Below are 16192 nucleotides of genomic sequence, written 5' to 3' on the forward strand. Positions count from 1 at the left end.
CGCGTCACCGAAGCCCCGCCCGCCCGAGGCTGCGGCGCCGGCGCGGGGGCGGCTGTGCGCCCGCAGGCGGCGCGGGCCCCGTGCGCGGGAGCGCGCGTGCCGGCCATGGCTCCCTGGATTGGGGCGGCGCTCTGGCTGCTGAACCCCCTGCGCGTCGTGTGGCTCACGCTGGCCGCCGCTTTCCTGCTGACGCTGCTGCTGCAGCTCGCGCCGCCGGGCCTGCTCCCCAGCTGCGCGGTCTTCCAGGACCTGGTCCGCTACGGGAAGACCAAGCGTGGGGCACCTCCACGCCCGGCTGTCTGCCGGAGCTTTGATGTCCCCAAGAGGTAACTGCGCCCCGGCCTGAGTCCCGGCTGCCTGGGCGCGGAGGGCCCGGGGGCCCGGCTCGAGCAGCCGGCAGGGCGGGCGCGGGCTCTCCGACCGCGCTGCCTCGCCCAGGTCTCTGTCGCTGCGCGCGCCCGCTTCGTGGCCCTGGGGCGGAATGTCCCGAGTGCCCGCGGCCACCGAGGAGCTGAGCCGCGCGCACCGTCCGGGGCGCAGAAGCGTCAACTAGTGACCGCTCGGAGTTCTTCCCCCCGGGGAAATGGCAACGCTTCTGAATGTAGGCCTGGCCACCACGAGGCAAATCAAAGGCTCCTTTGTCTCCAGTTTCTCCCCTTTCCCCTCCTCTGCACTCCAGGCGCCCCTAGTCTAACTTGAGGTCGCCAGAACACACTAGAAATGAAGGGAGGACCGCCCTTTGCGCCTGGGTGCCCCTTATGTGTCTTCCCATCCCCTCGACCCTCGCTGTCCGCACGAAGGGCTGGATGCTGGTCCCCACGCTTCGCGCCACCCTCGGCTGCACTGACCCTCCTACCCCGCACCTGGGCAGGTGCCCCTGGAGAAAACTGCCCGTGACGGCGCAGGTTAGGCAAGCCTGAAACCGAAGCCCCATTTGACTTCTAACAGATTTCATAACCAAAATCAGTGAAAGATTAAATCGTAAGGGCTTAGTGAGAATTCTTTCAAAATTTTAAGAGTTGTTACAGCTTGGTTTTTTGTTTTTTACTTTGCATTAAGAACATAGCCGGTAAGAGTCAGCCAAACATTTCTAGATGTTAGGGATATAGCAGTGGCTTTAAAATTTTTTTTTTAATTTGTAAGAGTTTATTTGAGCCAAACCAATGACATTGACAGAAGAAGCAAGATCTCATGCATAGGCCTTTTTAAAAAATTTTTATTTTTAAGATGTCTTAAATTGGCATTTAGGAAGGAATCTGGAGGAATGTGATGTGGTTTCCAATGTATTATCGCTTAATCACCTCCTAGGCAGTGCTCCAGGTCCGCAGACGAGTAATTTGGATTCTGAAACGTGGATAAGTCCACTCCTTTTTAAAAAAATATATCTTTATTGATTTCAGAGAGAGGAAGGAGGAGGGAGAGAGAGAAACATCAGTGATGAGAGGGTCATTGATCGGCTGCCTCCTGCACACCCCGACTGGGGATCCAGCGCCACCGCGGGCATGTGCCCTGACCAGGAATCGAACCCGATCTCCTGGATCCTAGGCCGATGCTCAGCCGCTGAGCCGCGCCCGCCGGCCAGCCCCCTGCTTGAGTGCTGGGGAAGAGCTCAGTAGGTGTTGCACCCACCAGGGAGAACTGGTCCTGAGGAAAGGTAAAGGGAGTGGGGCCCTGGGGAAAACTGTTCAAGACAAGTTGGTCAGCCCTCCTAGTTTTTTCTTTTTTTAAATATTTATTTAGAAAATCACACAGGGAGAAGTAATGGGCTTAGGAAACAAGCGATGGAGGCAAAGGAAGGGCCTTTGGAGCTTAGAAGTGAGGACGGTAAAAGGTGATTGCCTGAGGGGAAGGGGCGGGGGAAGGGGAAGGCCTGGGCATGCTGCCTGGAGGGAGAGCCAAACCTCCTAGTTCTTAGACTCTTTTTAAGTGAAAATTACCTGTCATTCTCCCTTTTATCAGTTTGATTGTACTGTGCCCTTTTCTACTTTATAACAGGCATTTCTAGATTGTCATTTTTAATGTTATAAAGTGAAGGGAGAAATTGTTTCTTAGAGAGTGTGAATTCTAACAGTTAATTGTCTGAATTTTGAAAGAGGTACTAATGCTCCTGGATTAAAGGACACATTTCAAGTCATTCCCTGCACTTGCCTGTTTCTCTGGCTCCCATGCCCCAGGTGTTATTTGACAGCCAGGAAACAGGCGTGTACCTTTCCCTCATTTATTACTACAACAGTCGGTACTCTTTGGGCTTGTCATTTCCATTTATTATAAAATAATTTATGCCTTTTTCTTCCAGATTCTAGAGTGGAACCTCCCATGGTGTTTTGTTTTGCCTTTTCTCCAAATTTAAACAAATATTTCTTTCAGAAGGAACAGCAAATTGAGGCCAATCATGAAAGGCAAAAATGTCTAGATATTATATTTAAATATTTTCCTTGTGCAGAATTCAGTAGTACTCATAAAAATTAAAATAAACCTATAATTTTACACTTAGAAATAGGCAGCTGTAAATCTGGTTCCTGCACCTAAAAACAGTGCTTAGGTAATTTTGTTTGTTTTTTTCCAGGAGGAGGCAAGAATAAAATCTTAAATCAGTTCATAGAATGCATGTGTGATCCCATTGCCCCTGCTAGATTTTTTTAAAAATTAAGGTGATGGTCTCTTTTTTGGTTTTCTTTTTGGTTCCTAGAATTTTAATATCCCAGAAAGCTTGAATGAATATGTAACCTCAAACATGAGTCACAATGGTCTAGACCTGCATAGTGTATATGGAAGCATTCCTGTTTCTAAAATTTTAAAATGTTACGGAATCATTGTTATTGAATTGAACTCTAGAAGCAGAGAGCTGTCCAGACTTTCCCCATTGGGGTCCAGGATTTCTAACCAGAGGTCCAAGAGGTTCCCAGATAGCATTCAGGGCAAACTTGGATTGGACAAAAATTACATCTTTATTTCACAAACCTCTAGCTGAAATTCAGCAGTTATTAATGATGAGTATAACAAGCAAACCACAGTAAAATTAGCACTACCTGCAATTTTGTGAGTTTTTTGTATTACATTAAAAATATTGAAGACTTCAAAACATTATTTTTATCACTATAAGAATACTGTGGTTTATCCTCCACTAGATCTTATTATTTGATACATTAATTAAGAAACACATATATTGCCCAGCCTGTGTGGCTCAGTGATTGAGCATTGTCCCATGCACCAAGAGGTCTCCAGTTTTGTTCCTGGTCAGGGCACATGCCCAGGTTTCCAGCTCAATCCCCAGTGGGTTGCGTGCAGGAGGCAGCCAATTGATATTTCTCTCTCCCTCTCCCTCTCTCTCCAAAATCAATTTAAAAATTTTTTAAAAGGAGCACGTGTATTACTATATTACAAATTTGTTTTTTAGTAGTTGTGTTACCTGTATTTCAATACAGTTGGTTTCCTTTGTAATCCAGTTCAGTTTTAGGGGCCTCTCTGCTAATCCTCTCTCCTACCGCAGGGCCTTTGCACTGCCTGTTTGCTCTGACTGGAAAGCTTTCCCTCCAAATAGCCACATGGCTTATGCGCTCACTTCCTATAATTCTGCTGAGATACCTTTTCAATGAGGTGTGCCCTATTTACCCTGTTTTAATTCTTTCATCCGAGCATTCCTCCTCCTCTTCCTGGCTTTAGTATGTTCAGTAACAATTACCGCCTACTGACATACTATAAAATTTACTTTGTGTGTGCGTGTAAGGTCCATGAAGGCAGGAATTGTCTGTTGTGTTCGTCGCTGTATCCCCAGAGCCTGGAGCAGTCCCTGGCTTATAACAAGCACTAAAATGTGTGCTAAATCAAAGGAGTGCTTGCTCAGTGCTAAGCCCTGGGTTACCATAAAGATCATCTTATCCAGGTTCCCAAGGGCTAGGAAGACAGTGCTTCAACTAAGCGAAGTGCCAAGGGAGGAAAAAGAGCAAGGATGTCAGAAGGAAGTGGAGTTTTTAGATCTGCCTTTTGAGGCCAGAGCTGGGTCTTTTAAAATAGCAAGAGATGTAACCTTATAAAGGGTAGAACGTGTTTCCTCTAGAGGGAAATCAGGCAAGCCTAACAAGAAATAGAATGTACAAAATGCAGGAATAAGAAAAAGTCTTCCTGTGAGTCAAAAACATGGTGGCATAAGTAGGGAACAGCGAGATGTGGCTTAGCAGCTTATACCAGGCATACTTGAGTGATGTTGGCTTTAGTCTAGGTAGGAGTTGGTAAGTGTAATGTAGCCCAGGAAAGTAGGTTCAGGCCAGTCTGAGTTGCACAAATAGTAGCGCAGCAGTGTGATTCTAACTTCAGTCATCAGGGCTGAGTCTGAGCAAACGCCGCCACTCACTGTGAAGGGTAAGTAACTTAACCTCCCTGAGCCTTAGGTTTCTCATCTGCCACGTAAACTTTGCAGGATTGTTGTGAAGATGAAATAATCTTAACTAGACTGTTCTCTATCTAGTTACCAGAGGGATTTTTTTTTTTTTTTTTAACTTGAAAAGTGAAATGAATGAGGAGTGCTCTTTTTTCTTATTGTGGTAAAATGTACATAACATTTACCATTTTAACCCTTTTTGGGTGTATCGCCAGTGGCTTTAAATACATCCACATTTCTGTGCAACCATCACCATTACCAGTTTCCAGAACTTTTCTATCAGCCAGAGGGATTCTTAAGGCATAAATTATTACTCAGGTCACTCTACTCAAATGGCTCCCCTTCACACTTAACAAAAGTCACTGTCCTTGCAAGACCCTGTGGCCTGTGAGCCCTCCCCCTCACCGTCTAGCCCTCTCCACGTAGGTGTCCTTCATTGCTCCTCAGGACCTTCGTGCTTGTCATTTCCTCTGCCTAGAAAGTTCTTCCCCCTCTAATTCACAAGGGTTACTCATTCTAGCCAAATGTCACTTTGAGAGAGGCCATCCTTGGCCACCTGACCAGAATGACCTCCCCTCTGCACCCTTTCTGCCCCTCACCCAGCATTACCTGTACGTCCACAGGTTCATTTGTGGACTTACCACTGAAAGATAAACTTCACTGAGGCAGGGGCCTGGTCTGATGGCTCCCTGCTGGGTCCCCACCTCCAGCAATGGTGCCTGGCATGATTTAAGTGCTCAGGAAATATTTGTGAAAAAATGAAGTAGGTAAAAGGGCTGGTCAAGAAGCTGCTCTTTGGGAGCAGGCCCCTCCCCTTCTGTGGAAGCCTACAGAGCTCTGCTTCTGTCACTCAGACCAGATCTGGGCCCACTTCTAGGAAGTGTGTCTTTTTTTATTTTTTTAAATTGATTTTTAGAGAGAAAGAGGAAGGGAGATAAACATCGATTTGTCCCACTTATTTATGCATTCATTGGTTGCTTCTTGTGTGTGCCCTGACCAGAGATTGAACCTGCAACCTTGATGTATCAGGACAATGCTCTAACCAACTGAGCTACCCAGCCAGGCCTAGGAAGTGTGTCTTAAGGAAAACACTGGAAGGCAACCAAAGGCCAGAGGCTTGGGGGGTGGAGGGGGTTGTGGAATTAACACTGATGCATGAACTTTTAAAGAAACTAAGCTCTTGAGCCTGGAGAAGATCAGAATTAGGAATGGGATGGCTCAGAGAGGGCAGATCCAGTGATAGGCTCTGTAACAGTAGTTGGGAGAATTAAGTGGGTTACTGTGGAATGATCAGATTAGATCAGTGCTAGTCAGACTGGGTTGTGGGCATGGTCTGGGGGCGCTGTGAGTTCTGATACAAGAATATTCTGGATCATCTGGAAGAGGAGTCCCTGAGTTTATATTTAATCTTCCTGACTCCAGGTAGTCTTACTTTGTCACAGTCTAATGAGACAAGAGGGAGGGGGGCTTACTATGTACATGATTCACTGAAGACCAGGGAAGGCCAAATGACCTCCAGGCACCTTGCAAAGTCAATGATTCTGAATTGGTTTGAATAGAGAAATATAGTAAGTGGATCTTGAAAGAGCCTGTGTTAGGCACTTGTGCCATTTTAGGTGATTTTGTTTCAGCAAACCAACATCATCTTACACACCAAATTGTTAATTGCAATTTTGATGGGTTTTGTGGTTTTATTTGTATTTCATTTGTAACTGTTGACTGCAAAATAGGTGGTGTAGTTGTATGAGAGCTGTCACAGGCAGGAGTTGATACCTAGTTTTATGAGTTAGTATTTGTCATCTAAGTAATTTAGGTCAACACAATTTAGAAAAACACTGAATCAGAAGACCTCTAAGGTTTCTTATAGCCCTGAGCACCCGCAATTGTGCAAATCTTGTGTAACAGTTGTATGGCTATTGCAGCAGTACTGCTCGTTATTTAGAAATCTTTCACAGATTTGGCTTTTGTTAGCACACCCGAGGATCTCTCTGCCAGGACCTGGGACCCCCCTATTTTGGAACTTGAGCCCAATCCACTTACCCAGAGATAAAAGAGATTGCTAACTGAACCTCAGTCTAAGTTTCACAGGGTCAGTCGTATTCTTGTTAACCTCGAGAGGCCTCTTTTTCCTATGAGTTAACCAGTCCCATCATTTGAAAGGAAGTTTTTGAAATCTGAACACCTGTAGGATTCAGGTTCTATGAAAAAGAGTAGACTTCGGGGACGGGGAAAGGGGCGGGCACTAAAGCACAGTGTTCCTGCATGAGAAGGAGGCTCTGTCCTGACTGCCTGACTTGCTCTCTCTGCAGGTACTTCTCTCACTTCTACATCATCTCAGTGCTGTGGAATGGCTTCCTGCTTTGGTGCCTTACTCAATCTCTGTTCCTGGGAGTGCCTTTTCCAAACTGGCTGTACACTTTACTCCGAATTCTTGGGGCCACTCAGTTCCGAGGTAATCACACCATTGCGTCCTGTTCCTGCCTTTCCTGCCGGCAGGAAGCTGTTCTTGGTATTTCGTAGCTACTGTCAGGCTCCTCCTCAGCGGGTGAGAGCAAAAAGAGTTCTGTGTGGTTCGTAGCCATCTCCCCGAGGGGGTTCCCCCAAGTCCTCCATTGAGATCTTGGCAGAGCTGAGAGTTAGCTCTTCGGCCCTACTTCCCAGCAAGTGCTGGGCCGTGGACAGGACTGGCTGTTCTCTCTCTGATATTTTTCATACTGTTGATAAATTTATACAGAAGTCTTGAGACTTAGGGGAAAAGCTTTTAGGATTCCTTCATGTTTGCCTTGAAACATTTATCATTCATACAGTCCAACCAAAATCATGTCTCAGAACTCCAGAAATGTGATGGAAAATTACTTGTTGATCACTGGTTAAAAATGTCATGCCATAAGGCTTTGATTTCATGATACAGTTGACTGCAAACAGTCATTGACCAGATGGTTACAAAACAGACATTAAATTTGCCCCAGATAAAGAACAATTTTAAAATAAGGAATTGAAGGTGAAAACAAAGCGGCCTCAGTTAGTGCCAGGCAGCGGGTGAGGGGCAGAATTAGAAACAAACTATTCTGGTGCTATCTCTGTACCAGCAGCCAAACCACTGGCTCCCTGGGAACAGTCCTTCTCTGTGCAACCAGAGGATGACAGTCAGAAGGGAAAACATATGCAGATCCTATGGGAGGGAAGGATACCTCACGGAATCCCACTTCACGCATTCAAACTTCATTTCTTCACTTGTTTTGTTTTGCTTTTCTGATAATTTCTTTAAAGCACTTTAAATTTTATTTTTAATTACAGTTTACATTCAGTATGATTTTGTATTAGTTTTAGGTGTACAGCATAGTAGTTAGACAATCATATACTTTACAAAGTGATTCCTCCCGATACTTCCAGTACCCACCTGACACGGTACATAGTTATTATATTATTATTGACTATATTCCCTGTGCTGTACTTTACATCCCTGTGACTATTCTGTAACTACTAATTGGTACTTTTAAAAATTTGACTTTTAGAGAGAGAGGAAGGGAGATGGAGAGAGAGAGAGAAGCATCGATCGGCTGCCTCCTGCACGCCCCCTACTGGGGATCAAGCCCACGACCCTGGCATGTGCCCTGACTGGGAATCAAACCAGCAACCTTTCAGTGCACGGACGATGCCCAACCAGCTGCCACATCAGCCAGGGCCAATCTGTGCTTCTTAGTCCTTTCACCTTTTTCACCCAGTCCCCCAAGGCCCCTCCCCTCTCGCACCCACCAGTCTGTTCTCTGTGTCTGTGAGTCTGTTTCAGTTTTGTCCAAGTATTTTCTTCTTCAGATCCCACATGTAAGTGGAATCATATGGTACTTGAATCTTTCATCTCTTCATTTGTTTTTATGGGGATGGCTGGGGTCTGGTATTTGGAGGGTTGGTTGTTAGGAATTTTATTCATTTGTTTTAACCTATTCCTAAAGAGTTTAAACTAGATTTTACTATATTTAAAATACAAAACAGGCAAAGCTAATCTAAGCTGATAGAAGTGAGGACATGAGTTACCTTTGGGAGGGAGGCAGGAGGGGCAGTACCTAGAAGGGAACACAAGGGGTGCTGGTCATGTTCTGTTTCTGGATCCTGGTACTGGTTATATGGGTGGGATGCGTTGGTTTAGTTTATAACAACTCATTAAATTGTATTCTTACTGTATCCTTGGGAGGGGCAGGGTGTGATATTCACTTAAGAAAAAAATCTAGGTTTTATATCATTTTAAAAACCATTATTTCTTCTGACTTCTTTTGGGATAGAGGGATGAGAGGCTGGTAGGAATATAGGTCTCAGGGATCACAGACCCCTAAAAGTATATTTTTTTTTTTTAATATGAAAAGGAATGCATAATTCTCCCTGTCTCAGTTCCTGTCCCCCTTCAGCCTCTTTGGGTACCTGTGTCTCTTCTCTCCCCCCAACCCCAGGGATCCCACCAGGTGGGGTTGCTCAGAGGTCACCCAGGAACTCTTCCTGACCATCTTCATTATTATTAGTGCCAGGGACCAGAGACCCACAGACCCTGGTTTCTGAGTGCACAGACAGCCCTGCACAGTGAGGTCCACCCCATCTGGAAGGCTCTCACAGGGCAAAGCAGAGTCAAGAGACCTGAGTTTGTCCCAGCTCTATCACCAGCTTACTGTGTAACCTTGGGCCACATGGTTTCACTTCACTTGGCCCACTTCCCTACTGCTGAAAAAAAGAAAGGTGTTAGACTGGATGGTTTTTAGAGCCCCTTCCTCTCTCTAGTTTTGTTTAAAACTATGTGTAACAGTAGGAAAAACGTAACGGATTATTCCCAAAGGAAAAATGCTGAAGGTGTTGCTTTCTGAATTGTAGGGGGTGAGCTGGCGCTGTCGGCTTTCTTAGTCCTAGCATCTGTGTGGCTCCACAGCTGGCGGAGGCTCTTCGAGTGCCTCTACGTGAGCGTCTTTTCCGATGCCGCCATTCACACCGTGCAGTACTGCTTTGGACTGGTCTACTATGTCCTCCTCGGCCTAACTGTGCTAGCCCAGGTGCCGATGGACGGCAGCAATGGTGAGTGGTCCCTGGGGACTGTGCCCTGAGTTGCTGGGGGCATGAGGTACTCCTCAGGCACCAAGCACTATGGAAGTTTGAGAGCAGGAGACCTGCCCAATTTGTAATGTCTTCGGTAAAGTGCAAGGTATTCGGGAGGGTCGGTTTAACGATGAACTGGGAGGTGAGCTTTCCCTCAGTGGGAGTGAAGGCAGTGAACTCACGTGGATAAGTCTGGAGAGAGAGAGGGAATATGGTCCAGAGATGAACAGGAAGCAGGGGCCACCCAAGCTCAAAGGTCAGCGAGGACAGCTGCTTCACCGGAGCCTCGGTCATCCTGTGTATGTGGAAGGGGAGGGGTGAGGCTGGGGAAGGGGAAGTGTGGTGCAGGACTTAATCGTAGGAAACCAGAGGAGGAGCGGGTGGCCTGACTCCGGGTGAATAGCTGTGATCTGAAGAGGGAGGAGGGAGCCATTTGGTGCCGTTTAGGTCTTATAATTGTTCCATTACACAAAGCTTATCTGTAAGCGAGGTTGCCAAGGGGAGGGGACAGAAGAGTACTGTGGTAAGTCAGAATTGTGTCTTAACATTTCTGAGCTCTCACTAACCGGGAAGAGGGAACCAAGATCATGACTTTTGTTTATGAGGAGGAAATGAAGGGGGGATTGAAGGGGGACAGTGACTATCTAACATGTATGACCACCATTTTTGTAAAAACAATATATGCTTGCTATAAAGAATCAAGTTATTTGGGGTGATTAAAATGAATTTTTAGTGCCAAAGTTAACTTGACCTTGCAGCCCAGACACTATAGAGCAGATCTTGCGAGACTGTCGTCTCTCAGTCCAAGGCTTCATACATTTATCCTCATAAACCGAGACCAAGATCTAGATATTTTCAGTCCTCAGTGAGTGAGCTTTCTCCTCGGGTTTGCTTTCAGTATCAGCGTGCCCCTCTCTCTTGCAGGAATACAACCCAAGGCCTCTATGGCTTGGGAGATGATTTTCAAGTACATCTTACTGATGACATTTCTCAATTCATGAATTATTTATTGGCTCCAGCCACTCAGCTAGCATCTCTCCATCTAAGTCCTCTGAACTTAAGTCCATTCTTCCTCCCTGAGCTTTTTGCTGAGGCACTCATGTGCAGCCCGATATCACGGTGTGAGCTGTCACTCCTGGTGAACAGTATGGGTTTTCCACCCCAAGGAACTTGCCTAAGCACTTTGGTAACTCACCAGCTTTCAGTTTCTCGGTTCCCATTAACATTACGTGTGTCCTCTGGAGTTTTCTTTGCTGGCTGGGCCCCACCTTCTGCCCTCCTTCCTGTGTAGCTAATGAAGGAAAGGCAGCTGTGGCACCCACAAAAAGAGCTTTCCCAACACTCCTTTCTGAAGCTGTCTTTTGTTTCACCTATTTGCCCTTCAAGAGGTCATCTGTGATCATATGGGACAATATAGGGAGAGCTGGTCCCAGGAGTTCATTGAGAGAGTACAATGGGGCATTGTCAGCTGTAGCGTCTGATAGAAATGGGCTTGGGGTCAGATAGAGCCTGGGTCTGAATCTGGCTTATTCAACCTCTCTGAGCCTCAGACCCTTCATCTGTAATCAGGGATATATACTCATTTCAGAGTGTTCTTGTGAAAGTGAAAAGAAAGAATATCTGTAAACTACCCAGATCTTCACATCTCCTTGTCTTCAAGTCCAAAGAGTCTCCCCCAGTCACTCTCCACCACACTGTTCTAGTTTCTTTTCTTCAGGGTGCCATCTCTGCCTGGAATTATCGGGCTATCGATTTGTTTACTCAGTTCTAGTGGCAGCTGCCACTGGAAAGGGAGCTCATGAAGATGGGGATCTTGCCTGATGCAGTCACTGCTTTATGCCTCATGCCTGCAACAGTGCACCAGGCTCAGTCAACACCCATTCAGTAACTAGTGAATAAATGAATAATAAAATACTACACAGATTAGACTCAGTAAATATGAGCCTTCCACCTGCTTCCCCGTTTCTGCATGCTAATTCTGACTTTTAAAGACCTTTTCCCCCTCATTTTCTGCATTTAGAGCAGGTGACTGGGTAGAGATGTGAACTCCCAGACACTGGCTTCAACTTCTAATCCTCCAGTGACTTGTTCTTAAAGCCCTTTTGATTAAAAGCTGAATTTCTCATATTTCACTTCTTATTAACTTATAAAAAATAACTTTTTAGTTAAATGGCTAAGCCTAGTAAATGTTAAGGGACTCTAGGTAGATTGTTTATACAAAGCAAGTTTTGAAAAGAAATTAACACAGGTAGACTTTGGTGGACTCTCATTAGTCATTAGCTGTCATCGCTGAGTCCTACTGCCAGTCCCTGTATGGAACAGCGTGATCCTTGCTTCTCTTACCTGAGTCAACTTTGTAGGGGCTCCCTCTTGGCTCCAGAGCCAGCTAGTTCCTGTTGTCAATGGACAGCTTTGTTTCTTGAGCCAAGTCCCTGACTAGCCTGACTGCTTCTGCTGGTCATAGGGACATCCGTACTTTCCTGATGCCAGTTCTTGTAAGACCCACATCCTTCTTTCAGATAGCTGGGAAAGAAAGAGGAAGATAATACTTTGAGTATTTCTTTTCCTAAAACTAAGTCTCTCTGACTCGGTTCTGTCTAATTAGAAAGGGATACTGTTTTGTTTTTCATCTTGGAGTTTACATTTCTCCTCTTTTTGAGAAGCCCCACCCTTAGCCTTCACTTACAGTGGTTTTCTTCATTGGCTGGAGCCCATCAAGTCAGCATTCTGCCTTCAGGGTCTCCCTCACAACGGCTTAGGTTAGTAGCTCAGGGAGAGGTTTCAGAAAGTGTTTTCCTGACAGTAGAATATAAGAAAGAAGGCATATATCCAGATTTAGAAATAGAAGCACAGAGTCGTGTCACCACACAAGAGTACATCCCAAGAGTAGGACACAGAGCTGAACTCTGTGCTTAAAGCATTTGGAGGAACAAGAGAATGTATTACATACGGAATGTATTAGAGAATCTCTGCCAAGGGCACTGCAGCTGCCTCTGGCTGAGCAGCAATTCTCCTTTGGTGTTCTTCCTCCTGTACTTGGGAAGTTCTATCAGCATAATTTTATAGTCGTGAGGAACAGTAAGTGGATGATTGTGTTCTGCTGACTGTGCTCCTTGAGCCTCTGAAAATTTGCAGCATTGGCTAATAAGATAATTCTTTGTTCTTTAGTCTACGTGGTAGGGAAAAATCTCTTGATGCAAACTCGGTGGTTCCATATCCTCGGAATGATGATGTTCATCTGGTCATCGGTCCATCAGTATAAGTGCCACGTCATTCTTGGCAATCTCAGGAAAAATAAAGCAGGTAAGCTGTCTTTCGAGGCACTGCATGTGGATTTTAACACTCAGAAGTTAGTTGTCCATGTTCTTCCATTCCTTTCCTTCCTGCCCTAATTAGTTGACTAATGTATCAAATACTCATTTTTGGTAAGACACCTGTGGGTCTTGATCTTCCCACCTGTAAAATGAGCGCATTATACTGAAAGATCTCTCTGGCCCTACTAGTTCTGATATTTATGATTCTATTCTGTGCCCACAATTTGGAGCCTACACTGCATATATGTGTCTGACCAGTATGTGAGCACTAGTATGAGCATGCTGAATTAGTATTATTCCAGCCAGAGCAAAAAACTTGACTTCTTGGTTAGCTCGTGTTGACTTATCAGAGGTACAGTTTTTATTAGGCTTTTTGAAATACTAAAAATAGAATAGTATTATTCAGTGTTTACTGAGTGCTTATTTTGTGCCCGGCCCTATTCTGAGTGCTTTACGTAGAGGTTCACAATACTCACTTGAGGTGGGTACAGTATGCACAGCACTCCTTTCAACCAATACTTGGTCAAAGAACGGAAGAAACTTTCTGCATGCCTGTCCTGCCATGACTCCGGCTGCAGCATTTCATACTCTACTCTTGCGCAAGGCCTCCCACCCCACCACCCACCGAAAGAGACATCTGTAGTCTGGCCCCCCTTGGACATGTGAACTTGGGTAAAGGCCATGCAGGCACTCTCCCCAGCCACCTGCCCCCGGGGGGAGGGAGGGGCTCTGCACAGGCCACTGGCAGAGGACTTGCAGGCAGAAGAGAAGAGGAGCTCTCTCTTGGCTTTTTGGAGTTTGAGCTCTTAATTTCTAGCTTGGAGGATTGCTGGTGTAACAGGCTTTCCTCTTGTGCTTATTTACAGTTGATAGTGTAACCTAAGCATGTGGTTTTTTAAATATGTAGTATATTGACAATGGAAGTGTGACAGGATGGTGGTGTACACACAGGTCTGTCATACTGTTTTCCAAATAAGAGTTTTTGTAAATGGTTTGGGGGGTAATACGGTAAAACTCTCTTTTCACAGCTTCAGATGTTCAGGAAGTTTCCTTTTTTCACTTCAGGAGTGGTTATTCACTGCAACCACCGAATCCCTTTTGGAGACTGGTTTGAATATGTTTCCTCCCCTAACTACTTGGCAGAGCTGATGATCTACATCTCCATGGCTGTCACCTTAGGATTCCATAACGTGACCTGGTGGCTAGTGGTAACATACGTCTTCTTTAGCCAGGCCCTGTCTGCTTTCTTCAGCCACAAGTTTTACAAAAGCAAATTTTCGTCCTACCCGAAGCATAGGAAAGCTTTTCTACCGTTTCTGTTCTAAGACAACCTCAGTCACGAAGAATGCCGACCAGGTGACAGGTCCAATTCTCAGGACAAGGACGTCTAGAGACCAAAGTGCAGGTTCTGCAGAACTGTTAGAAACTCTCTATATTTATACCCAAAGTCTTCACTGAATAGGCCAGATGATACCCCTCAAGAAAATGAAACTTCAAAGAACTACTTCTGGCAGAACAGGGAGTGCTGTGTCTGCTTTCTGAGATGCTTTGTAAAACCAACCACCTGCTAAAAACTGGATGCGACTTCTCTAAGCTGCTTCAAAGCAAAGTAACCCAGAATATGCACATAGCTCCAAACACATACATACACAGAGGAAGAGATTAGATCATCTGTGGCTTTTGTGAGGGACAAATTAACTGGATATCATAATAAGCAATATAGTAGATGCTCAGTAATTGCTTGTTGCATTTCAATAAAAGCAGAATAGCTTTTGAAAATAACTATATAATTTCACACCAAAAGATTCAGGGAATAACGAGTTTGTTGGAGTTAAGTTATACTTTCACATTTGCCACAAAGTTTCTAGTTATGGAACCATCACTAGTCATTTCCACTCATCTCTCCCTCAAATCATAACCCAAGGGGAAGTTTGAAACCTCTTTTATGTAATACTTTTTGACATCCCTTTCGAGGAGTACCTTAAAACTGAAAGCGTCTGAAAGTGAAATATTTTTGTATTCATGCGTCAGAAGCTCCATGAATAGAACTGACTTACACTCTGGATTAAGATGGCACTGTAGCCTCATTCATATGTAATTATTCAAATTGGATTAATGTCTGCCTGCATTCATTTTAATTAATAGAATGAATCTGAAGCTACTGTGGAATAAAGTTTACACTTAAAATAGCTTATGTAAAAATGCCTATGGTTAAATCAAAGGGAAATAAAGAAAAACATAAACTTGAAAAATGATGCTACAGCCTGAGCAATGCAGCAAAAACTTCATTCATACGCCATAAGATTTACCGGCTTATTGACTGAGGTGTTAACTTTATTCCTTATGTAGATGTAATACTATATAGTCTACTAGGTACTAAACTTTTGCACTAATATATATACCTTACTATGGAGGAAAGAACCTAATTAGTAATCAGGTACATATCAAACAGTCTACATACATATACCCTCCCCTCCCTCACCCCTGAAGTACTAAACCAAAGCTGTTAAACTGAGATTCTTTTTACTCTAAATTTTAATATGTGCATGTCAGAGCATGTTCTAAAGTCTTAAAATAATTCTGCTGCAGCATTTCCCTCCCATCAAATACCACTTCAATCAGTTGCTCAGTCTATTCGAATAAATGACGTATTTATTTCATTTATCATTTAGATTTGCCATCTTCAAGACCGGGACTCAGGAACCAAACTTTCTACATTGGAAATGTAAAGCATATTATAGTTTGGGCTTAATTTCCACACAAATGGCATGAATAGTTTTTAATAGCAAATTGTTTGGGGGGGGGGAATGTATTTTGCTGTAGCACCCATTTTACACTAGATCAGACTAGGAATCTGGCCAACATCCTGGAATTTCATTGTACTTTTAGCTAAAGTAATGAGCATCCCTGTGAAAAACCGTTATCAGGGACTTGAGAAAGTGTGCCCCGCCCCTGCTGTCCTTGCTGACACTCTTCCATGCCCCTTACTTTGCTTTTCCCTTTCTTGCCCAAACATGGCATTTCTATGTGAAGATAAAAGAGGAAATTATGATGCCCTCGGAGGGGTTCAGAACAAAGTAGCGTGGTCTTTGATGAAGCTTAGCCCTGAGAATAATTGAGAATGGTGCTGCGCTTGCAGGATCACAGTCAGCACTGCTCTTTGTGTCCATGAAAATTTCCCCTGTGCCTAAAGGGAGAAAGTACCATAGAGAGTCGGCAAATTCATCACAGAACTAATCCAGAAATCACTTAGGGATGGAGACTCTTGATTTTCCCGAGAGCTTAGTTAAATAACCTCATTTCATTCTCCGTTACTATTAAATTAGGGGAAAATGATACTGAACTACCTCATAACAGCATTCCCTGGGTTAACTATAAAAAGCTGCAGAAAATAGCCCTTGATAGGGCTCCAAGTGGTAGCTCA

General features: G+C 44.6%; 1 protein-coding gene across 1 annotated transcript; it reads left to right on the plus strand.

Annotated features, from left to right (window-relative positions):
- The first annotated feature begins 31 nt into the window (after positions 1-31).
- SRD5A3 (steroid 5 alpha-reductase 3) lies at positions 32-14957 on the plus strand. Its single transcript, XM_081134466.1, has 5 exons — positions 32-326; positions 6688-6830; positions 9236-9433; positions 12623-12757; positions 13834-14957. The coding sequence occupies exons 1-5, from the start codon at positions 106-108 to the stop codon at positions 14091-14093; spliced, it is 957 nt and encodes a 318-aa protein (XP_080990592.1). The 5' UTR covers positions 32-105; the 3' UTR covers positions 14094-14957.
- Positions 14958-16192: the final 1235 nt, after the last annotated feature.

This window comes from Miniopterus schreibersii (assembly GCF_964146895.1).
Source record: "Miniopterus schreibersii genome assembly, chromosome: 1".
Taxonomy (NCBI): domain Eukaryota; kingdom Metazoa; phylum Chordata; class Mammalia; order Chiroptera; family Miniopteridae; genus Miniopterus; species Miniopterus schreibersii.